At 37.0% G+C, this 23,951-nt stretch overlaps 1 protein-coding gene across 1 annotated transcript in view; it reads right to left on the reverse strand.

Annotated features, from left to right (window-relative positions):
* Nucleotides 1-23,748, reverse strand: part of TFRC (transferrin receptor) — a 28,093-nt gene extending 4,345 nt beyond the window's left edge. Inside the window, exons 1-17 of the mRNA XM_090278117.1 lie at nt 23,686-23,748; nt 19,077-19,135; nt 18,326-18,536; nt 17,415-17,604; nt 15,971-16,120; nt 15,723-15,825; nt 13,899-14,012; nt 13,203-13,301; nt 12,205-12,344; nt 9,862-10,019; nt 8,957-9,076; nt 7,445-7,530; nt 7,174-7,237; nt 6,028-6,095; nt 3,143-3,201; nt 2,850-2,931; nt 526-747 (exon numbers count right to left, since the gene is read on the reverse strand). Of these exons, the coding sequence (XP_090134243.1) occupies nt 526-747; nt 2,850-2,931; nt 3,143-3,201; nt 6,028-6,095; nt 7,174-7,237; nt 7,445-7,530; nt 8,957-9,076; nt 9,862-10,019; nt 12,205-12,344; nt 13,203-13,301; nt 13,899-14,012; nt 15,723-15,825; nt 15,971-16,120; nt 17,415-17,604; nt 18,326-18,536; nt 19,077-19,112 (1,902 nt within the window). The 5' untranslated portion in view covers nt 19,113-19,135; nt 23,686-23,748. The remainder of the gene's footprint in view (nt 1-525; nt 748-2,849; nt 2,932-3,142; nt 3,202-6,027; nt 6,096-7,173; nt 7,238-7,444; nt 7,531-8,956; nt 9,077-9,861; nt 10,020-12,204; nt 12,345-13,202; nt 13,302-13,898; nt 14,013-15,722; nt 15,826-15,970; nt 16,121-17,414; nt 17,605-18,325; nt 18,537-19,076; nt 19,136-23,685) is intronic.
* Nucleotides 23,749-23,951: the final 203 nt, after the last annotated feature.

A 23,951-nucleotide genomic window follows, 5' to 3' on the forward strand; every position in this document is an offset into this window, starting at 1 on the left:
CCATCTGGTTAAGTCCCATTTTCTGATCAGTAATAATTTGTTTCAAGAAAGCCATGATAATTAAGATTTGGTTATCAGTTGGAAACCACCTTTAATTTTATCAAACGTTTCAATACGTCATAGGATGAACAATAAATAAGATGGTAACTAACTACTGGCTATGTTCTCTCTCCATCCATTTTCATCTCCAAAAGGCACATAAGTCCAAACTCATCAGTTCAAAGAAATGGTTGAGATCTTTATAGTCTCTGGGTCCTAGCTCTTTATGGGTTGCTTGGAATAGATGAACAACAGAAAACTTAACATAGTTCTAGATTCTGAAATACTTGCTGTGGTCTATCCTAGATCTATAACCTATAGCCTCCAAACTTCCCTTTCAAATGGATTCTAAGCAAAATTATACCTCAATTCACTTTAAAATGTATTTTGGTTACCAATCATATCCCTCCCCAGGAACAGCTAAACATCATTTTTCAAACTGCTTAATATTGCAGCAATAAAAACCTGATTTTAATTAGTGCTCACCTTTATGTCTATTCTGAATTGATTCACATTCCTCACAAATGCAAGTATTTCCTCATTATACATGTCATAGTTCAAGTTCAATTCAGTATCATGAGTAAGTTTAATCATGAGCTGACCAGCCACTTCTGCTGCCGCACGTGCCATTTTGTTCAGCTCAGGGACTCTCTGATACAGCACCTCATAGGTATCCTGGGTAGTGCCTAAATAAGGATACTCTACGTCCTGGAAAACAAAATGAGGTTAATGCACCAGGTGGGTTAGAAGAGTAAGTGCCTCACATGCCAGTTACACCATCAAGATAACAACTGGAGTTCTTCCCTTGCTTCTAATATATTCCTAACTCCAATTTTATTCCTTATCTACTACTTTAAGAAGAACATACTTTTGCTACTTTCTTTGAATCTAACCTATTCCAAGAATGATACTTCTAGGTTCTATAGAATCCCTGTTCTACTACATGAGATACCCAGAACAGATTTCTAGCCCAATTCCTTCAAGTTATACCCTTGTTATTGTCTCTCTGGGAAGTCTGGCCCATTTTAATGAGGAAAGAGGAGAGTATGGATGAAGTGAATTTTCAGTATCAAGTGTTACTACTACTCTTAAACTAAAATTTGCCTTTTTCTTAATTATACAGTACTTGATCCATTCATACAATTTTACCTTTCTAACAAGAATGTTTGACACTCATAAGAACTTGCACCTTCATTAGACAACTTTAGTAACTATTTCTTCAGCTCCAGTCCCCACCACTGTCTATGGTGACAGTAAGTACTTTAGTCTGACCACAATTCTTTACTTTCAGACTATACGTTCCCATATTATCTCTACCTCCAAACCAACACTACTAGGTTTTGACATTTAAGAAGTCATTGAGAAATTTATTTTTTTAAAAATATGACTTCTAAAGGTCAACATGAATTATCCACAAATTTCCTCAACCATAGGTGATGACACATAGCTCTTCCTAATATACTAAACAGACATCATGACCAGCTGTTTCAATACCATTCATACTGCTGCTCTGGGGGGTCAGGGAAGTCTACCCATGTTAATCTCCAAATCCAGATCTTTCATAACTCCCTCACTTCAGACCTTTCCCTGGCAGGTCCCAGGCTAAAAAGTCCCAGGCTAAGAAGTCTAGGACCTTGCCTCTACTGGATCAACAATTTTGTAACAGTGATTGACACAAACATAATACACTAAACAGGTGGTAATCATAGAGTAGGCTGTACTGACAAACTCATAGAAGACTCATGTACTAAAAGTTTCCTTATAAGTATTTTATAGACATCAGTAGCTGCAGCTCCTGCTTAACCAAGAAAAGACCCTAACCACAAGAAACTGGGAAAGTGTCAGCGGTTCACGTCAGAACCAGCAGAAACGCTGCCTGCCAAGTCCTAGTCCCAGGTATCAGCAGTGAAACTGCGGATCAAGTGATGAAACTACACAATGACACTCACAGGATGTAACACTGTAACCACCCAAGAGCAGAGCTGAGAAATGCACATCGCCAGAAATTCCTTAGTTCCCCTCTGCCCACGGTTCCCCTATATAAACTAGCCAGGACGCCTGAGATGCTAAGATTGTATTGAAGGCATGAGCCTGCCATCTTCTCAGGTTTGTCAACTCCTGAATAAACCTCTTTGCTCTCCTTACAAGCACCTGTCTCACAAGTTTGCCTTTCATTATGGCAGGCAGCTGAACCTTGGCTTCGATTATAATTTGATGACAAAGTCAACAGCTTCCATCCTGAACCCCTCTACTACCTCAAGGATCTCTTCACCCTTGGAAGAACCTGCTACAAAGCTGGTCTTCATCATTCTGTTTATTCTGCCTGTCTTTCAGTACCTTCTAATTGGCTCTTGTACAAAGCCAATCTTGTATTCCTGCAACTATGTCAGTTCAGTTCTGTCTTATAACAATATTACATCTGGTAGGTTTTTATTCTTTTACCCATGATTCCTGCTTAAGAACAAATATTGAGGACCACATTTCAAGAGGCAGCAAGAACAAGATTGTCCAGTAGAACTTTGATGAAAATATTCTATATCTCCACCATCTAAAGGTAGCCTTATTATTTACTGATCTTACCTAATTGAAGTTTTAGCAAATAAAATCAAATGCTAATTAAGTTCATTGAGAAAACAATTCTATGTTAAGACCAATCATAAGGTAGCAGGCAACAATTACATGTGTATAAATTCTTTTTTTTTTTTTTCCTATGTGTATAAATTCTTAAAACATTTTAAGCAATCTAGGAAACTTAAGTCTCAAGATGGATGGAAGATTCAAGATAATGCTTTAGAATTCTTCAGACTTACCTCACAAAAACAGAAAGAAACTGCTGGGATTCCAGAATACGCAAGAAAGGGGAAAGCAGCATTATCAAAAGAAAGTTTTTCGCTGCAAAAAAACCAAAAACATGTTTAGAAAGTTTTATAAAGACCAGATGGTGCTACAAGCAAACTTATTCCTAGCCCCAAATATGGTCTTAAATGAATCTCCCTAGGTAAAGGTAATCTCACTCAAAAGTTATGCTTAGATCTCTACACTGTACATGCTACTGCATGATTCTGTTTTTCTATTAGCTGTTCATTCACTTTTCTCAACTTACACTTTTTTCATCCAGTTGCTATCCCGATAGAGAGAGAGACCATTAATTGGATGTTTCACCTGTAAAATAAGAAATTAATTTATTGGAAACTTCCAGCCAAGAGGGAAACATAGGTAGGCATGCTGCATCTCCCTCCACAACTAAGAAGAAATACAACTACCTCAAAACTGGAGACAACCAAAAGTTCCAGAAAATCGAGCTGCATGGAAGTCCAACAAACAAAGATGTAAAGTAAGAAATACTCATCCAGATAGGTAAGAGGGGTGGAGAGGATGTGGTATGGAGGTGACAGCAGCTATGGCTGGCAGGAAGAAAGTGCAGTCACACATTTAAAAATGTAGGGAGGGACTCCTGGGGAGCACTCCCAGCACCAGACCAGATCACGCAGCTCACGGTTTCAGCACCAGGGAAAATAAAGCCTCATTGCTTCTGACTGTGGAAACAAGTGGAGGTTGGGGTGGAGGAAGCAACTGCCAGTCTCCCAGCAGAGTCCCTTTGTTTAGAGGGACCCCGTGGTCCTAGAACATCCGCAGACCCACCTACTCTGGTAACAATGGCCAGGCAACACTAGAGAGGTGACAGTCTCATAGGGGAAGCAGAAGAAGTGCCTGAAAAAGGGGCGAGTACTGAGCAAGCAGCGTTGTTCCTTCTCAGACCCCTCCCCCACTTAGAGTGCTACAACTTGATGAAACAGGTCGCCCCATACTGATGAATACCTAAGGCTCCGCCCCTTACAACATAACAGTTGTGACAGCTCTACCTAAGACACAGAGGCAAACACAGGAGGTAGTCAAGGTGAGGTGACAGAGAAGTATGGCCCAAAAGGGGGAATGGATCAAGGTTCCAGTGGGAGAACTAAGTGACGAGGAGATAGCCAACCTAACAGACGTAGAGTTCAAAACACTGGTGATAAAGATGCTCATAGACTTGACAGATATGCTTGAATATGGCAAACATATAAGGGAAGAAGTGAAGGCTATGCTAAGTGAAACAAAGGAAAGTCCACACAAAACCAATGGTGAATGGAAGGCAACTGGGATTCAAATCAATGATTTTAAATATAAGGGAGAAATAAACAGTCAACCAGTATAGAATGAGGAAATAAGAATTGAAAAAAACGAGGAGAGGCTTAGTAACCTCTGGGACAACTTTAAACCTGCCAACATCTGAATTACAGGGGTGCCAGAAGGAGAAGAGAGAGAGCAAGAAATTGAAAACTTGTTTGAAAAAATAATGAAGGAAAACTTCCCAAATTTGACGAAGGAAATAGACATAGAAATCCAGGAAGCACAGGGAGTCCCACATAAGTTAGATCCAAAGAGGACCACACCAAGATACATCATAATTAAAATGCCAAAGACTAAAGATAAAGAGAGAATCTTAAAAGCAACAAGAGAAAGGCAGAGTGTTACCACAAAGGAGTTCCCAGAAGACTATCAGCTGAAACTTTGCAGGCAAGAAGGGACTGGCAATAAGTATTCAAAGTGATGAAAAGCAAGGACCTACAACCAAGATTACTCTATCCAGTAAAGCTATCATTTAGAATGGAAGGGCAGATAAAGTGCCACCCAGACAAGGCGTAAAGCTAAAGGAGTTCATTATCACCAAGCCCTTATTATATGAAAGGTTAAAGGAACACGTTTAAGAGAAAGAGGATCAAAATTATGAACACTAAAATGACAACAAACTCACAACTATCAACAACTGAATCTAAAAAATAAAAACAAAAACAAACTAAGCAAACAACCAGAAAAGGAACAAAATTATAGGTATGGGGATCATTTGGAAGGTTATCAGCTGGGAGGCTAAGGGGGAAATGGTGCAGGGACTAAGATGCATAATTGGTTGGTACAAAATAGACAGGGGAAGTTAAGAATAGTACCATATAGGAAAGGGAGAAGCCAAAGAATTGACATGCATGACCCATGGACATGAACTAAAGGGGTGGGACTGCTGGAGAGAAGTGGGGTACTGGTCAGAGGGGAGCAAAGGGAGCAGAAATTGGGACAACTGTAACAGCATAATCAATAAAATATGCTTAAAAAAAATGAAGATAGACAAAAAATATATTTTAAAAAGACACTAATTTATTATTAAAACAAACTTTCTAAAACATGATTCTTTATAAACATTTATAAAATATTAAAATTTTCTCCTTGAAAAAAATGTTTTAAGACAAAGTCTCAAATTTCTGAAGTTATTCCTACACCAGCTTGTGCCATTAGTTCCTTTAGTTAAAATCAGATAAAAATGTTTTCCTACATAATATTTAAAGGTGATTTAACCACAATTTTAAAAGCCCTCTCATAGCCTTCATGAGGTGCCTATCTCATTTCTGACTTCTTCCTTCTAGCACATTTTATATTACTGCAGCACATTTTATATTACTGTCAGCCCAACCTGCAAACACATTACTGCCTTATTGGAGACCCTATAGTAACCACTAGTTTCCCATGGAATCAAGGTCAAGTTCCCTGACCCTTATTTCCTCCCAACTTTAACCACAGTATATAGCCTCTAAATACTATTAGGCAAATCTGGTTCCTCTCTCTATCAAAACTATGGTCAATAACATGTCTGCCTTTATTCAAGAAATATTTCATCTGGCCTTATTTAAGTCTTAGGGATAATTTAGGCCTACTTAAAACCTGATTCTATTGACAATGCCCTGTGGGAACCTACAGTACAGCTTATGTCTCATGGAATTTTGCTACATATTCCTAAATAGACTACATATTGAGATCTGCCCTTCATGTATCACCTCCCTCACCTCACGTGGTTCAATAGGCTGGAGACAAATACACCAAAAGCATGACTGAAATAATGCTGCTATAAAATTCACTCTAAATTCAAGTTATACATTTCATAATTAGGTATACACTTACATTTTGCATCGTTTTCTCAATAAGTGAATATAACAATGGGCTGGCAGAAACCTTGAAGTTGCCGGTACCTGCAAAGAGATTGTTTTAACATCGCCCCTTCTCTAGTCAAGCAACTTTCACACTGTTGCTACAACTGAAAGTACTTGGCGAACAGGAAGACAAGAGGACAATAATCTAAATCAGAGGCATATACAACTATACCCTTAATGAGGTAGGTAAAAACGTGATTTAGGAGTCAATGTTCTTTAGTGCCTGATAACCTTAATCAGACTCAACTGAAGCTCTTACTTCTTGAGTTTGTATACTTTAATGTTAATGATTGTTTTTGTGTGTGCCCTTTGGTTCATCCACGTTACGGCAGTCATCTGCTAGTTATACTAAGCTTGCTATATTCAATACATTCTGCTGCATAGGTAAAATGGCAATAACAAATGTAGTAAGATTTCACGTAATTTTTCTTCCCAATGGAGACATTTCACTATACTCAGTTCATCCATTGGCTACATTTGCATTTTTTATAACATTCAAACTCTAGCCCTGACTAGTGTGGCTCAGTTGGTTGGGCATGTCCTACAAAGCAAAAGGTCGCCTGTTTGATTCCCAGTCAGGGCACATGCCTGGGTTGCAGGTTCAGTCCCCAGTCTGGGCACTATCGATGTTTCTCCCTCCCTTTCCTTCTCTCTAAAAATAAATCAGATCTTCAACTGGTATTTCTATCTATGATACCACAATCTTGCAATATGTGAACTAGTCTCTTGAAGTATCGTTTAGTTACTTCTGGTCTAAAATATACTCCAGACTAGTGGTTTTCAAACTTGAATGCATCAGAACCACCTGGCATACTTGTTAAACCAGTTTGCTGAACCTATGTTCCAGTTTCTGACTCAAAATGTCTGGGATAGGGCCTGAAATTTTTTCATTTCTAACAGTTCCCAGGTGATCCTGATGCTGCTAATCAGGGATCACAAGAACCACTGCTCTAGACAAGGCAATCTGAGCCCCTTTTATAACTTAATGGACCATTAAGGGAAAACTAAGTCTATCTTTTGATCTGGATACAGGCAATGTAAACTGTAAAAAGTAATGAGTACTACTTTAGAAAGAGTTTATCGAAGTTCATAAACAGTTAATGAAAAGAATACTTACTAAGAACAGCTTTATCCAGATTAATGTAAGTGAAAGCCTTTAAATGCAAGGAGGAAAGGTATCCCTAGAAAAGAAGGGAAAATACTAATGCACTAACATGCATTATCACACAAAGTTACTACTATTAGGGTTTTTTTTTCTAATTTGGATCCTATTGAGACTAACCATACAGAGGCAAAAATGATATATAATCAAATCTATAACAGCATGGTTTCTGGAGGACAAACTAAAGTAATACAAGTTTGGGTGTCATTCTGGGTATAGTTAATACCTCTAGCCATTCAGTGGCACCGACAGCTCCAAAGTCTCCAGCACTCCAGCTGGCAAAAACAATGCTTCTGCTGGGTTTAAACCCACCTAAAAGATAACAAAAAGTTAGTTTTATCTTGGAAAAAGTTATAGGCAGGCAACTGATTTCAGATGAAATCCAAAACTTCTAATTTAAGACAGCAGATTCAAAAACTTCTTTTCCTTTTGAGGCCCCAGGTGAAAAAAAAAAAATTCAAAAGTGACCTACATGATCACATAATAAGAAAAAAATGTTGAATCTCTAGGTGGCACAACTGAAACTAATAATATTGTATGTCAACTATAAGCAATAAAAATAAATTTTTGAAAATTAAAAAGGGCAGGCAATCATTTGCAAATAACATTTCAAGTACATAGCAGGGACCACCTTACTGAAAGGCACTTTTTTCAACTCTACTCTTTGGGTCCCTTAACTTCTGGACCACGAGATACTTGAAATCAGTATATCTTTTTGAGAACAATTTGCTTAAAAGTCACTTAAAACATTGTGTTACTTTAAAAACTGTTATGAAATAGAATAAACATTCACAGATTTAACTTATAACAAAATTTTTAGAGAAATTACATCAGTGACAGTTCCTTTGGAAGCTATATGTACCACTGCCCTACCTCCTTCCCCTTTCCCTGGGTATATATTTTCTGCATAAATGTACTTTTGTATAAACATTAAGCACGGCAACTTACCCTATGATCCAGATTCGAGAATGTGCTGAGGATTTGCATATGTGTGTGCAGGTGTAGAGGAGTGGCAAATACCATGGGAGAAAGGCTTATAAGTAAACCCTTATGTATTACGTTTATAATAAGTATATTCTATCTTATATTTATAAATATATCAAATTATACATTATAATTTTATAACATAACTACAGACCTTTAGTACAGAGATATGGCACTGCTTTCTTTCAAATAGATTCCTTAGGGGCCATGTTAGATTTGCCATATCATTCTGGGTATGTCAAACTAAAAATTAGGGCCAAATAAGCACTTTCCAGTGTCTCAAAAGAAATTGATAATTCCCAATATAATTAAGATACTGCATGGAAAGCTGTTTCAAAGTCAAAGGCAGGGATACAATGCACAGCGTAGAGAATATTGTCAGTAATATCACAATAACTTGTATGGTAACAAATGGTTACTAGACTTATCATGGTAATCAGTTCATAAGGCATATAAAATGTAAAATCACTATGTTGTACACCTGAAACTAATGTAATATTGTATGTCAAGTATGCTTTATTAAAAAAGTCAAAGGCACCTGTGTATCTGAAACATAAGATACTAATTTTTACAATAAATTTCTTTTTTTATGGCAAAAAGAACAAAAAAAGTCAAAGGCAAATATTACAAGACAATCTGCTTTGTACTTAAGAACTCAGTCTAGAAAGAGCGACAAAGGCAAAAGTGAGCAAAGCATATTATAATATTTAAAACTTTATGTAGCACAGTTCAGTTCTCAGCATTTGCAGTGTACCTTTTAAGACCATATCAGAGAATATCTGGGCAAGTTCCAACAAGAGAGCTGTTCCCACACTGGATTTGACAGCTCCAGGACCCCAGGCATCCCTCTGGGCCCCCACCACGACATACCGATCTTAAAAAAAAACAAAAACCACGAAAACACAATGAGCTCTTAAACTGTTTTCTAAGTTTAAAAAACACATCTGTAAAAGGGTAAAAATGGAGTATATGTATTAAGGATAAGAGAGCCTTAGAACTTTGAGGATTAAAAATTCATGTGACAATACTAATCTTTTTCCTTATTAGTACTGCTAACTTTTTCCACATTACCAATGAAGCTTACTCATGAAGTACGTATTTGTGCTCACTTACTGTTTAATGAGCAGCTGAAGTTCAAAGGCTTTCCATACTAAAAAAATATGACTATCGGTTGCATTTATACAGATAGATGACCTATTTGCGGTACCAGCAAACTAGAGCCCGCACACCCATTCATTATGTACTGTTTATGGCTGTCTTCATGTGACCATGCCCAAGTTAAATAGTTGCAACAGAGACTGTAATGCCCACGAAATGTTTACTATCTGCCCCCTAAAGTAGAAATATTTTACTGCTGCTGGTCTACTCAATAATTAAAAGCAATTTTCTAGTCGTAACGGTCAGTTTTTGACAAGTTACTTTCTTAAGGCCTTATGAGCTACCGATGATACTGACACCTGCACGATTCACTTTAGGACAGACAAGACTTAGCGTTTCACAAGCCACACCAGCATGCCTGCACTCCCTCCTCTGGCCACATACTTAAGAAGAGGGAGAAAAACAAATACATAAGTAGAACAACAGACAGATAGAGACAGAGATAGAGATAGCTAAAGTGAGAGAGAGAAATAAAAAATAAAAATAAACAAGGGTCTTTACCTGGTTCTTCGAAGCCTTTAATAACGCCGAAGACATTTAAAATTCTTATCTCTTTCAGTACATTGTTCACAGTGAGTTTCACATTCCTCTTCGGTGCGGTTACCAGCTTACATGAAGCATCTGTTTTCCATGCCAAAGGACAGTCTTCTTCCATATTTCTAAAAGTAAAAAACAGAAATCAGTGTTCTGAGTTATTGTTACTTTCCCTAGGGTTTACAATATCGGTCCTCCTTACTGTCCAGTAGAGCTCTAGGTTAAGAGGACATATAAGAGAACATACAAAACTTACTCCTAAGTGGCTATTTGTGTCTTCTGATCTGTAGGGTCATCTGAAAACCATGAGTTAGTTCCTTGTTTAACCAATGTTTTTAAAATGTGTCCTTACCTTTCTCTTCTGATGTGTACCTTTCTGACAGAGACATAGTTGTAGTTTACATTTAAAATAGATACCAAACTGCCCTGGCTGGTGTGGCTCAGTGGATTGAGCGACAGCCTCCAAACCAAATGGTCACCGGTTTGATTCCCAGTCAGGGCACATGCCTGGGCTGCAGGCCAGGCCCCCAGTTGGGGGCATGTGAGAGGCAGCCGGTCCATGTATCTATCTCTCATGAATGTTTCTCTCCCTCTCTTTCTCCCTCCCTTTCCATCTCTCTAAAAATAAATACATAAAACCTAAAAAAAACAAACAAACAAAAAAAAAACTCACTTTCAAAAAAAATTAGATACCAAGATGGACTCAGAATGAAATTCTTAATAAAAGTCTATTAACATATTCCCATGTTTACTAGCTCTCTCCACTAACAAGGGTGGTATGTATATAGGCTTACCTCAGTTATAAAAGAATATTGCTCACATTTCAAATATTTTCCCCTACTTAATTCCTCTAAAGGGCTTACCTACACAAATACAGTTGACCCTTGCACAACTCAGGTTTTAATTGCTTTCTTATGATTTTATTCTATTTATTTTAAAAACATTTCATTTATTTTTAGAGAGAAGGGACTAGAATGAGAAAGAGAGGGAGAGAAACATCAACAGGTTGCCTCTTGCACCTGGGGACTTGGCCCACAACCCGGGCACATGCCCTGACCGGCAATCAAACCAGCAACCTTTCAGTTCACAGGCCAATGTTCAATCTACTAAACCACACAAGCCAGGGCCCTTATGATTTTATTAACACTTTTTTCTAGCTTTATTGTAAGAATGTAGTATATTACACAATACATATACATATAACAAAATGTGTTAATCAGTTGTTCGTTATTGGTAAGGCTTCCAATCAACAGTAGGCCATTAGTAGTAAAGTTTTGGGGGAGTCAAAAGTAGTACACGGACTTCTGAACTGTGCAGGGGGAAGGCCTGCTCCCCAACCCCTGTATTATTCAAAGATCAACTGTATGTCAAACATTACTACCCTTCACTATGCAAGGATAAGATAGGGGGCTGGCTTCACAGTTAGGTGGTGAGAAATACCTGATTCTAAGTTTGGTATAGGTCGATAACAATCACCTATTACAAATGCCTCTTAGACTTAGACAGCATTATTAATAGTCACGTAGTATTTTACAAAGTCCTTACATACAGATGCTCTTCATTTGAGACTAACCACCCATTAGGTAGAATATACTTTGCTATCCAATTAAGTCAAAGAAATGTGATCAGTGGGGCTGGAGTAGCTTGCTCTATGTCACACAACAAATAAATCTTCCCATGACTGTCTGAAACTATTATCTACATTCTATGCCAATACCTGGAGGAGGTATGTCCAGATCAAGACAAAAATTAATGACATATACTCTAATTAGACTGGGTTCTGTTTTTAAAGAGGGGTAAAAATACACTAGATATATCTAGGACTAATCATGACTATAAAATAATCTGGAAACCATAGTGAGAATTGAGGATATTAAATCTATAGACAAGAAGACTTAAATTGTTCTATTGCTAAAAAGAAAATCCAGAACTAATGGGTGTCATAGGGAATAAAATTTCAGCTCAACATGAATTCTAACAAATGTTCTTCAATAACTAAATGGGTTGCCATAGGCAACAAAGTGCTCCACCACAGAAGTAATGAAGCAGAAATATTTCACAAGGGATTCACTGCATGAATTGAACAAGGATTCCTTGAGTTTATAAATCCAATGTCGATTATTAATACCACTTTATGGAGGAAAAATTTCATTTTTACCTACACCAAGTTCATAGCTATCCATCCCCCAAATGTTCCAAATGTGGAAAACGATAGCCAATTGTTCTAAGATTTTATCAAATCAACTTAGATTATTCTGCCCTAATCATAAAACCTCACCCTGCAAGACAGTTTTCAAATTAAGAACTTACTCAAACAGTTTCTCTGCACCGGCTCTGGAAATTGTTTGGACAGGTATGTTAGGCAATCCTGATGACTGAGATGGTGGGAACTGAGTGTGATTGAAAGAAGGGAATCCTGGTGTATAAGGGTCACCTGTTCCCAGATGAGCCTAGTAAAACAAAAGGGAAATCAGCTCTGTCAGGTACTTATTCAAAGTTTCCCTGTAAGTTCAGACTCAGTATAAGGCCATAACCCAAGCACAGTTTAGCACTTTTAAAGTCTGAAAGTCTGAGTGGCTTCATGATACGTGATTCTTGATTTTATATGACATATACCAAATTCTCAATTCAAGACACTATAGCAGTCTTCCCATATCCATGAAGAATATGCTCCAAGACACCCACTGCATGCCTGAAACTGCAGATAGTACTGAATCCCATATTTACTATGTTTTTTCCCATACATACACTTTATGGCTTCCTCTTCAGCATATCCGAACTGCCAGCATCACTACTCTTGCATTTTAAGTAAAATGAGGTTTTCTTGAACACAAGCACTGCAATACCATGACAGTCAATCTGGTAACTAAGACAGCTACTTAGTGACTAATGAGCGGGTAGTGTATACAATGCTGATACACTGGGCAAAGGGATGATCCAGTCTCAGGCTTCATGGAGTGCGATGACTTAAGATTTCACCATGCTACTCAAAAAAGTGTACATTTTAAAACATGAATTATTTCTAGAATTGTCCATTTAATATTTTCAGACTGGAATTGACAGTGAATAAGTGAAAGCAAAACCACATATATGGGGAGACTACTATACTGATAAGGTATTTTTATCAATAAGTAATAACTAGGTTTCAAAGTCATGTAATCCATCTTCTTGCTTACTGCTAAAATTCTCCCAGATAAAAAGGTAGTTAAGAAAGGCAGAGTTCTATCAATATTTCTACTAATGTAAGTAAGAACTAGCAATAATTTGGAGAACCCAAAAACTCGTTTACTCAAAAAGTAAGAACTCACATGTCCGAAGAGTGGAAGTTCTGCATCAACAATGGGAAATTTAGTATAATCCATGTAGATCAAAACACCAATTGCATTAAAACTTTCAGCATTCGCAACCTAAAGAAAAACACATAAAGCTCAGACTATGAAGATCTAATTATATAAAATTATAATATATGTGAGACTTTTCTAAAGAACAAAGGGTTACAGAGGATTATGCCTATACTCCCAAGTGTTTCAAATAGCTTATGTTTAAAAAACTATATGCTCTAAAACTCACTAAAAAGAGTTTAAGAGAAATAAAAACCCATCCAAAATAACTACTGTCTTTGATATGTTCCATTCTAGTCCTGTGTGTAGTGTGACTTTTTAAATTTTCATTTTTACAAAATTTACTTATAACTGAATTCCATATATACATAAAACTTGGTTACATAGACACAATTTAAACTGCTTTTACTTAAGCATTTTTGATGCATTCACTTTCACTGAAAGACAATTGCTACAAAATAATCCAAGTGGACATGTCATAGTTTTGAAGTATCCCATAACTTTAGATAATTGGGATTGTTAAGTACTTCAATAAATTAAATTATATTATCAAGTATGAGGGTTTAAAATTGTTGGTTTTCAAAATGTGATAAAATTAATAACATTTAAAGGAAGAGTGATATGACACCAATGTATTTAATAACTCATACTACTCATACTTACCTTTTCAGCAAAGGTGATCTTCCCTGCTCTAACAATCACTAAAGATCCATTCACAGGAGAGCTTAAACTCTCAAAGTCTTGTTTAGTGCCAAAATTAGCATGGACCAATTTACCCTAAAATAAAGACATTAGATATCATTAGCATTATGTTATTAGAATAGCCATAGAGTCTAAGACAAAATGGTTTTCAGATCAAGATTTCTGGCCTCCTATATTCATGTCCTTTATTATCCCATACTATCTTTGATCTGCATTGATATATTTACCTTAATTAATTTACATTTAATCTATTTTACATTGCTTCAGACATCTTGGGAGAAGAGAAAGGATAACAGAGACATATACCAATATAAATATTGTAGGCTAGCCATGGCAGCACCAATTACATAATGTACCGCACTTGAACCCCAGACAACTGAGAACATATATAGGAACAGGTCTTAACTGAAAGTTCTGACAATATATTTGTCCAAAAGTGGTCTATTAAATAAAGTGACTTGCATAGATCAACTTTTAGATGTTTATATAAGCTGTCATCAAAATGTTCCTAAACTCTTATTAGAGTTCAGATGTATAGCTTTAAACTGACATATAAACTGACATTAATTACTAAATATCTAAATCTAGAAAGCTTGCAGGGGAAATAAAACCCTCAATGTTTTTTAACAGAACAATCCAAGCACCTCCAAACCCCTAACTCATAGGTAGCCAAAGAAAGTGATACAGGTAAGCAGGAAGGCAGAGAATAGCCATAAAACTCACCTGGCTTGGAAGGCATCCATTAGATAGACCCCTGATATACATATATGTGATTTTTAACCTGAAAATCTAGATACAGCTATTCTATGTAGCTGTGGTTTTTTTTTAAATTTTTGTTGTAGTTTGGCCACACTTGTTTACAATTCTATAATATCAATCATTAAAGAATCAAGGTAAGACTAGACTGCAGTCAAGATGGTATTGATATTTGTCCCCATATTGGGGGGAATGTGATATATGCATTCACTCAGCAAATACTATCTTGTGTCACGTATTGTCCAAGGCTCTAGGACATAGCAGTAAATAAAACCAACCCCTAGCTCTCTTTCAAAAGATTTTATTTATTTATTTAGAGAAATGGGAAGGGAGGGAGAAAGAGAGACAGAAACATCAATCAGCTGTCTTTGTGCATCCCCTACTGGGGACCTGGCCTGCAACCCAGACATGTGCCCTGACCAGGAATCGAACCAGTGACCTTCTGCTTTGCGGGAGGATACCCAACCCATGAAGTCACAACAGTCAGGACCCCTAGCTCTTTATGTAGCTTACATTCTGGTGTGGAATCAAATGAATAAGGCATGTCAGGTGCCGTAAGTACTATGAAGAAAAATAAAGCAAGGTAAGGGGAAGTTATTAGAGAAAGGACATTTTAAATAAGATAATCAAGGAAGACTTCCCTAAGAAAGGTAATGTTAGAGAAGAGACTTGTACAAAGTGAGGAAAGAAGCCATGCAGATATTTACAGAAGACTGGCCTGGGCAAAGGGAAAGGCAAGTGTATAACAGCCTGGAGGTGCTTGAACTTGAGTGTCTGAGGAACAGCAGGGAGGTTAGAGTGGTCAGAACAGACTGAGAGAAGAGAGCAGCAGGATTACTTAGGGCCTTGCCAACCAAGATGGGGACTTGGGATTTTATTTTAACCATGGCACAGGAGGGTTAAGAATAAGAATATGTAATATCAGTTATGTTTTACAAGTAAATTTATACTATAACTCCTAAGAATGACAATGAGTTTTTGAGCTATTCAACAGAGAAAAAAAGTCATGCACTGTTTTGCCTTACTTACAGTGACTGTCACAGCCTTACTATAGGCCACATAACCCCTAGGATTCTCCACCAGGAATACTGAGCCACTTTTCACATCCAGTATGGTCACTGCATTTTGAGCACTGTTAAAAAGATTTAAGTTAAAATGAAGCTAATACTACCATTGGAAAAAATAATTAAATGGCTTTAATACAGTTATTCTGCTATTTTCATCACAACTAAAAGTAGCTACTTCAATTAAGATAAGTTTACCATCTTTCAACATACCTGCCTTTGACCTGAATCTTAACAAAATGTTCATCATGCCAGACTTTGCTGAGTTGAAATTTACGGAATTGACCTTCAAGGTAAAAAGCAAGGTTTTCATCATTTTCAGATCCAGCCTCACGAGGGACATAGGAATTTTCGTTTAGCCGCCTGGAGGAAAAAAATGTCACTGTTAAATGAACTAACGTTCAATTTAAAACAAACACTAAACTCAAATACCAAGCAAATTGTTTTCTTTTTTAATTGAGATAACACTGTTTAATAACATTACATAGGTTTCAGGTATACATCATTATAATTGATATCCATATGCACAACAGCACACTCATAACCAAAAGTCTAGTTTCCAACAAGTAAACTGTTTTAAAAGCATAACTCAATACTATCCATTAGAATTAAGATAAAGTAACAGTGACCCAAAACTTCTGGACTGACCAGATAAATATAGAAGAAAAAAAATTGTTCCCAATATCTGAAGAAATTTTATTGCTTCAAATGTGTTAAAACTATTTAATCAACTGGAAAGCACTCCTTCAAGAGCCCCATCCAATACAATATATCTGGTGAGGGTAGTTTTAGGGGAAATGAGCAGCTTCCAGAAGATCTTTTGTGAGAAAAATAAGACAGTATCACTCTTTGTGAACTCGAGATTACAGCTTCAATTTTCACCTACTTTGAAACACTGTGAATCCCCTAGAAACAAAACTGCTTATCCTGATCTCCCATGGCTACTTGAAAATATACACAGCAGATTAGTTATTTTATCTTTTTGGGGGGATGGGGTAGACTATACTCTCACTTCATCCATAATACCCGGTGTACAATATACGCAAAGTATTCATTTGATGGAATAAAAATGCCAATATTGCTAATTTAAGACTAAAAGAATTATTGTACCACAGAAACTATAGGAAGCTAGTAAAAGGTAGAAGCTGAATTTGTTCTTTACAGAGTTAGGTTATGTGTCTAAGGTAGATCTTAAAAATCTAAAGATAGAAATCTTAAGGATACTTCTTAGGGCATGGTTTAATGAGTGAGAACCAGAAGAAATCAAGGAACAATAGAGACATTAAGTCGGGCAGTCAAGTTAGTCTCGATCTAGAGGGTAAAGAAGGCTACTGATGCCCCCGTGGAGAGTAGCAGAGCTCAGCATGACTTAAAAAAGGTTAAGAATGAAAATCAGAGCAGAAGAAAGTCTGACAGCAAGCAACAAGCTACAAAGAACCAGATGACAGAAAGATTAAGGACCTGTGAATATTTTTTTTTTTTAAAAAGTCCTCACAAAAGCTCTAACTTTTCCCTATTGACATAGTTTGAATTCTTTACTGACTCCTTACCCTCCAACTAAACATGGTAAGTCTCCCCTACTCTGAAAAGCCTTTCCTCCAGTCTGTCACCTTTGTTTAGGTATTGAAGTTGAACTTATGAAGTAGCTCAAGCTTACTTGATTGTGTTGGCAAACTCTGCAGTATTCAGTTTCTCTGACAACATTTCTTTGAGGTCTGACCAAAATAAACGGGAAGGTGTTTCAGGGAGGTACTGTTCTGTTTCCTCTGTCTCTGGAGACTCGGTTCCTTCACATTCAGCTTTAGGTTCTACACGTTTACAATAGCCCAAGTAGCCAATCATAAATCCTAGGGATGAAAAGTTTCAGAACTGAATTCACAGAATTTTGTTTATAATCTATTCCCAAAAGAATTGTTAATATTTTCAGCTGAGTCTTGAAAATACTGGTTTTAAACAAATTTAAAGCAGTTTTAAAGTAAATAATGCATCTGTATATTTTAAACCATTTAGTCTAATAAAGTACATAATTATTTTAGTTTATTTTAATTTTTAGAGAGAGAGAAAAAGAGGGAGAGAAACATAGATGTGTGAAAGATACATCAACCAGCTGCCTCTCATACGTCCCCAAGTGGGGACCTGGCCTGCAACCCAGGCATGTGCCTTGACTGGGAACCAAAACAGAGATTCTTTGGTTCACACAGGCCAGCACTCAATCCACTGAGTCACACCAGCCAGGGCAGCAATAACTATTTTAAAGTTACATCTTCAAAGCCTATATACCTTTTCTTCCCAGAAGCCTTCCTTGACTCTAGGCCAAGCTTCTATGCTAAGAATATCCTATGCATATTTCTAGTATAACATTTGCAAATAACACTGAAATGATTCATGTATTTCTTTCTTTCACCAGGCTAAACTCAAAGACAAGTATAGAATTCTAATGATTGTATTCCTAGTACCTAACCCAATGGCACATAAAAAAGGTACAATATAAATATTTGCTGAACTGAATTAACAAACTTCCGAGAGATGGTGACAAAAAACATTTAAGTTTTGAATGGCCACTCTTACCAATGAAGAAAAAGATGATTACAGCAATAGTCCCATAGCAGATACTTCCATTAAACCTTTTTGATTTTGCGACATGATCACGATTACCCCTCATGTTATTGTCATCATTTTCTTCCTCGTCTGCAGCTAGTTTCATCTCCACACGACTGTTATCGCCATCTACCTGCCGTGCAAGACTAAACCGGGTATATGACAATGGTTCTCCACTAAACTGAGATTTTTAAAAAAGAGAGAGAGAAAGCATTATGAATAAGAAGAAAGGGAGTAGGAACATTTAACAGAAAGTTTGGTCAGGTACTGTACTTATTACTGGGCCATTTCTGTAACTTGTTATATATTCTCAAGGAAAAAGTTCTCCGCAAAACATTCTTCGGTGTGCCCAGTTCTGTCTATGGCAGGTGAGAGCTAGATCATACACTGGCCTTCATCTCATTCAGGATTTCTATTACGTAAGTCTTTTTACCGGTATACATTTTGATCTGTGCTTTCTTTAGTTAATCTGATCGACTTGGCAGTCCCCCTCCACCATGTGAATCTTCTGACAAGATTTTCCATAATTAATTCTACTCCAGACTAAATATACACATTCTTCTTTTGTGGAACGAGTTAAGCCTCAAGATCACAATTTCAAATGTAAATGAATACCTGATAATAGCTCTGGGTATTATTTCATGCTTACTTGGTGAAAGTCATTGTATACTTCATATTCTTACAACTGGTGACAAAGAAATATGAACTTAAAATATCTTACCAACTTGGAGAATGTTGATCTGGCTTGATCCATCATTCCGAGCTGCCACACAGAAGAGCCTAGTAATAATATAGAAAATTATGATAATGAGATAGATGCCATTGTATCAGATTAATGAAGGCTTTTCATTACCACAGTAGATTATTATGTGTCAAATTTACTTTTAAATATATTATTTATCACCTTTCTGTAAAGGGTCTTTAACCAAGATATTTAGTTTACGTGACAACTAAATTTAGTGTGAGGCGAACCTGATAACTACTACACCAGAGAAACTAGTGCAATCTTTGATTAGATCTCAAATTAAGGTGGTGTGGGTGTGGGGGCAGCTTCAAGGATATTGTTAGAAATAAGAAATTTGAATACAAATTATATCCTGGAAAACAGTATGGTATTAATGTTAGATTTGGGGAGTGTAATAATGGCATTGTGTTTTTGGAGAACACCTTGTTCTTAGGAGGGAGATTAATGATTAAAAAGTTAAGGACGAAGTATTGTAATGTCCGTAACTTATTTTCAAAAAGTTCAGTTTTTAAAAAGTATAAGAAATAAAGCATATGTGGCAAACTGTTAAAATTGATGACTCCAGATAAAGGGTAAATGGACATGCAAATTGCTATTCCAATTTTTCCTGTAGGCTTGAAATTTTCAAAATTAAAAGTGTGGGGAAAACTAGTTAGATTGTCATCCATGGTAAGTAGAGTTAAGTAACTGAATTTAGTTACAGGGACAAATACAAAAAAAAAACAGACTGGCACGTGGAAAAAAAAAGCCACTAGTAGGATTAAGTCAAGATTGCTCATGCTCTGAAGTGTCTCCAATAGAAAAAGACAGAAAACCTGATTCTTCTGATTAAATGAACAGTTCTTACAAATGGTTGGATAGATCTTTGAGGCAAAAAGAATATACAAAAGACAAAACAAAGAGTATGCTATTTTCTAGATGAAGGGTCCAATTAGCTGAGAGGTTAAGTGGCTTGTTCAAAGCTGAAAAATGGTAATCTAAAAATGAAATTCAATGTGTTACTGGGTTATAGAAATTGTGTTCTCATGTCCAGAAATATTAAGAAATTAATCTTAACCTTTTTCAATGCAAAGTATACCTCTGTAACCAACTTAGCCCTAAATTAAGTTAAAGCATAAGTACTAACTGAAATCTGGAATTTTAAATTAATTTGGTTTGAGTGCATCTAGATCCTTGAAAGTGATTATATTGAGATGCACAAAAATGAACATTTATGTCATGCTATATCTATTTTACAGCTTTTCAGATACAAGTATACTAACAGTACATTTTACACCCTCATGCCACATAGCAAGTTGTGAGATATATGCAGATTGTAAGACATTATATAAACTGAAATGAGAAAAGTCTCATATCAAAACCTATTAGCAAATTCTTTTAAATTCATTAGTTTCAAAGACCGGAACCAATAACCAATAAATACGTCATATTCTAAGAAGTACAATCTCTTGCCCCATCTGGTGCAAAACAGTTATCACTATCACTGCACCAGAACCTTACAAACCCAATCACTTGAGCCAGAACTAGAAGGCTCCACCCTGAACCAATTTTAATCACCCTTTTCTAGGAAAAAGCCACTTACAAGTTTAATTCTCATCCGAATCAGCCATTCCTTAAGGTTTCTAGTTTGACATTAACTTTAACACAAGAGTGACAACATATTTAAACAAATGATCTAAATAAAGGATTTAAATAAATGATAGAGAATGAGTGATTGCAAGTTTACAAAAACAGGTAGATATTAATAGAACATGTAATTATGATTTTATATAATTAAACTCTAAGTACATTTTTAGTGAGAAAACAGATGTTAGCTATTTATATTTCAATCCCCAACACAAAATTATAACTACAACATAAAAGAAATCAAGTCAGAGGAAAAAAACTGTGACCGAGGCAATTCTTAATTTAACCTCATCATTTAACCTCACATCTGTGAAGAATACAATAATTCTATGATATCCACAAAAGTTATTCCTAAAGTTTTATATACAGCAAATCTGAGTCATTCTTTCAAAATTACCTCACATATAGTAAAGCTTTCAATTTAAAATAACCCCTTAATGAATTTTTTTCCAACTGAAATCATTCTAATTTAAGTGCTCTGAAAGCATGGGAGAAAAACTATCCATACTAGTTGCAATAACACTATCCTGTCTATAAACAAGAAGTTCTGTTAAAAAGGCCACATCTAAAAGTCAAATAAGAATTATTTGGCTTATTTCACGATGTCACTTAACAATAACTAGAAAACCTATTCAATTTCTCACATTAATGATGAAAATTAAGGTAAGCAAAACAGAGTCCCATGTGCCTGGAACACGAAATAAAAGGAGGATCTGAAATGTCTTCCACTGAGTCATGGAATGGAAGACAGGAGGCAGGCAAAGTCTGAGCTAGACTACGGTCTCAAACTTCTTTAAAATTCAAATAACCTTATTTCTACTTTCTTTAAATGTGGCACTAACTTGTATTTAAGTTTTTCAAATGCAGTCATTATCTTGAGGTCTTAAGCTCCTTTGGGGTGTCTCAAAACCAGGGGTGGGGAATGCAAGAGATCAGGAACCAAAATATACTTTCACCTACTTATAACACACTCAAAGCTGCTACTCAATTTTACCTGAAATAAAAACCAGACACTTGTTTGTTATTACTGAAAAGCTCACTTCAGTTTAGAAAAGAGACCACAGTTTCAAGTCCCTGGAGCTCTTGCAAAGTGAAGTACCTCTGCTTGCTTGAGGCTCTGTTCTAGAGACATTCACTACCTAATCACCACCATCTAGCTCTCCAGAATGAGAGAGAATCCAGCCACTGCTTTTAACCACTAACATTCTTCCTCTGTTCCAGAAGTCCTACTCATTTTTTCCAGGCTCAGCTCAAAGGCCATCTCTGTGAAGCCTCCTCTGACTGCCTGTCTATCCTTATAGTACTAGACATGGAATTAGATGGTAATGAAGAGATTTTCTTTCTTAACAATACAGGGGCATGCTTAATGTAAGGAGGTTCTTTTTTCATATCATTTGGAAATGATAAGAAAATAATGAAAACCTTATACCGGGAATCTTTTCCTATCCCTGTCACTATTCTGATTTATCCTGAAATCACTGAGCAAAGCTTGGGTAGTAAGGAGATTTTTAAAAGCAGAAAAATATTAAAGTTTATGTGGTAGGGCTCCAAGACCTCAAGCAATTGGTTATAGATACTGATTTTGCAAACTATTTCCCTAGACAACAATGTATTTGCAAGTGATAATGAAAAGATTACACAAACTTCTGCAGGGCCCTCAGAACTCATAGTTGTATATACACAGAATGACTTGTAAAGAGAAGGTCAAGGTTTTTACTAGTTTTAAGACTCTAAACTGAAAAGGCAGTGGAGGGAATCAAAGAAAACAAGCAGCATCTTTATTCTCATTCAGCTTTCTTAAAAAAAGATTGCCCAGTGGATGGTCAGGACCACTTGAAGTCATTGCAGTTATCTGTGTAGTGCTCCCCAGGGAAAGCACACAGAAGGCACACACATGAAGAATTCCAAAAGGTCTCAGAGGATCATTTTTAACTCACTTTCACTGCCTGATTCAAACTTAGCTGTGAGCCTTGCTCCATTATAGATAAGTAAATTAACAGAGGCAAATAACTGCCTCGCCTTAGGGCAGAATTAGGCAAGGTGTTCTTCCTACCAAATAACCTTCAGCACAGGCCAGAGGCACACCATTACTTGACAAGAACATTACATTAAACACAAATTAAAGGGTGTCATGCTATAGATTTTTGGAAAATATTTTATACCAACGACAATTTTTTTTTTAATTTTAGATTTTCTTGTGGATCATATTGAGTTTATTATAATCCAAAACTGAGGGGGGCGGGGAGAGCAGGGCCAACGAGTACTTTAGAGTACCTAAATCTTCACAGTAAAAACTTCTGTAAATCACCTGAAATGTTTGTCAATAAAGTCAAACTCCCCAGCTCAGATAAAACTAAGTCAGCATCTAGTATTCTGAACGCTTACTTAAGCAGAAAATAAAGATATCGGTAACAGGACAATTATTTCCCACCTCAACCCTGTTAACAGAGCCCCCCCACCCCACCCCCCAAAAAGACAGGAAGAAGTAGCAATCAAGTTCTCTGATATACCCAAGGTCACTACAGGGTGCAGAGGTAAAATGTTAACTGAAGAGCCAAGTCAACAAAATACTACTTTTTTAGCCACTGTCCCCATTACCACCAGAAACAATGACAACGGGCCTCTAAGATGTGCATCAATACAGCACAGCCCTTTGACCATATCGCTAATTTCCTAAAGGAGCAAGACGATTCCACTCCAAAAAGCTTTTTACTAAGCCTCTAGACCACACAAAGCAGTTTTACTCCCATAGTTTCCCATCTCACAGTGAGGAGAGCCAAGCAATCCGAATATTCTCAACGCGTTCACTGAACCTGCGGTGTTCAGTCGGCTTCTGTCTTGGGAAAACTGAGAATCCCCACACAAGGCCAAGAGTCAGCGTGCAGCAAGGAAGATCAGATTATAGCAGAGTTCAAACGTACAGCTTACAGAAAACCCCATCTAAATGCCCAGGACGTACTCGTAACCAAATCCAGGGCAGCTCTGTCCCTTTCAGCAGTGAGACCAGGTCCCGGGGTGAGCGTCAAGGAAGCCAAGGGCTACGAGCTCAAGGTCACTCCGACAGCCATTCCCTCGGGACATTCCCTGGGGCAGCCACGTGCTCGCGGCAGAGCGAGCCAACCCTGCGGCAGCATGGCTTGCCGGGCGCAGGGCAGACACCTCGCTTCCGAGCCCACGGCGCAGGCTGTCCCACAGGAACCTGCATCTTTTAAGGGCCAGCTAAGT

The sequence above is a fragment of the Furipterus horrens genome, unplaced genomic scaffold (genome assembly GCF_987537825.1).
Source record: "Furipterus horrens unplaced genomic scaffold, mFurHor1.1.pri manual_scaffold_1, whole genome shotgun sequence".
Classification (NCBI taxonomy): domain Eukaryota; kingdom Metazoa; phylum Chordata; class Mammalia; order Chiroptera; family Furipteridae; genus Furipterus; species Furipterus horrens.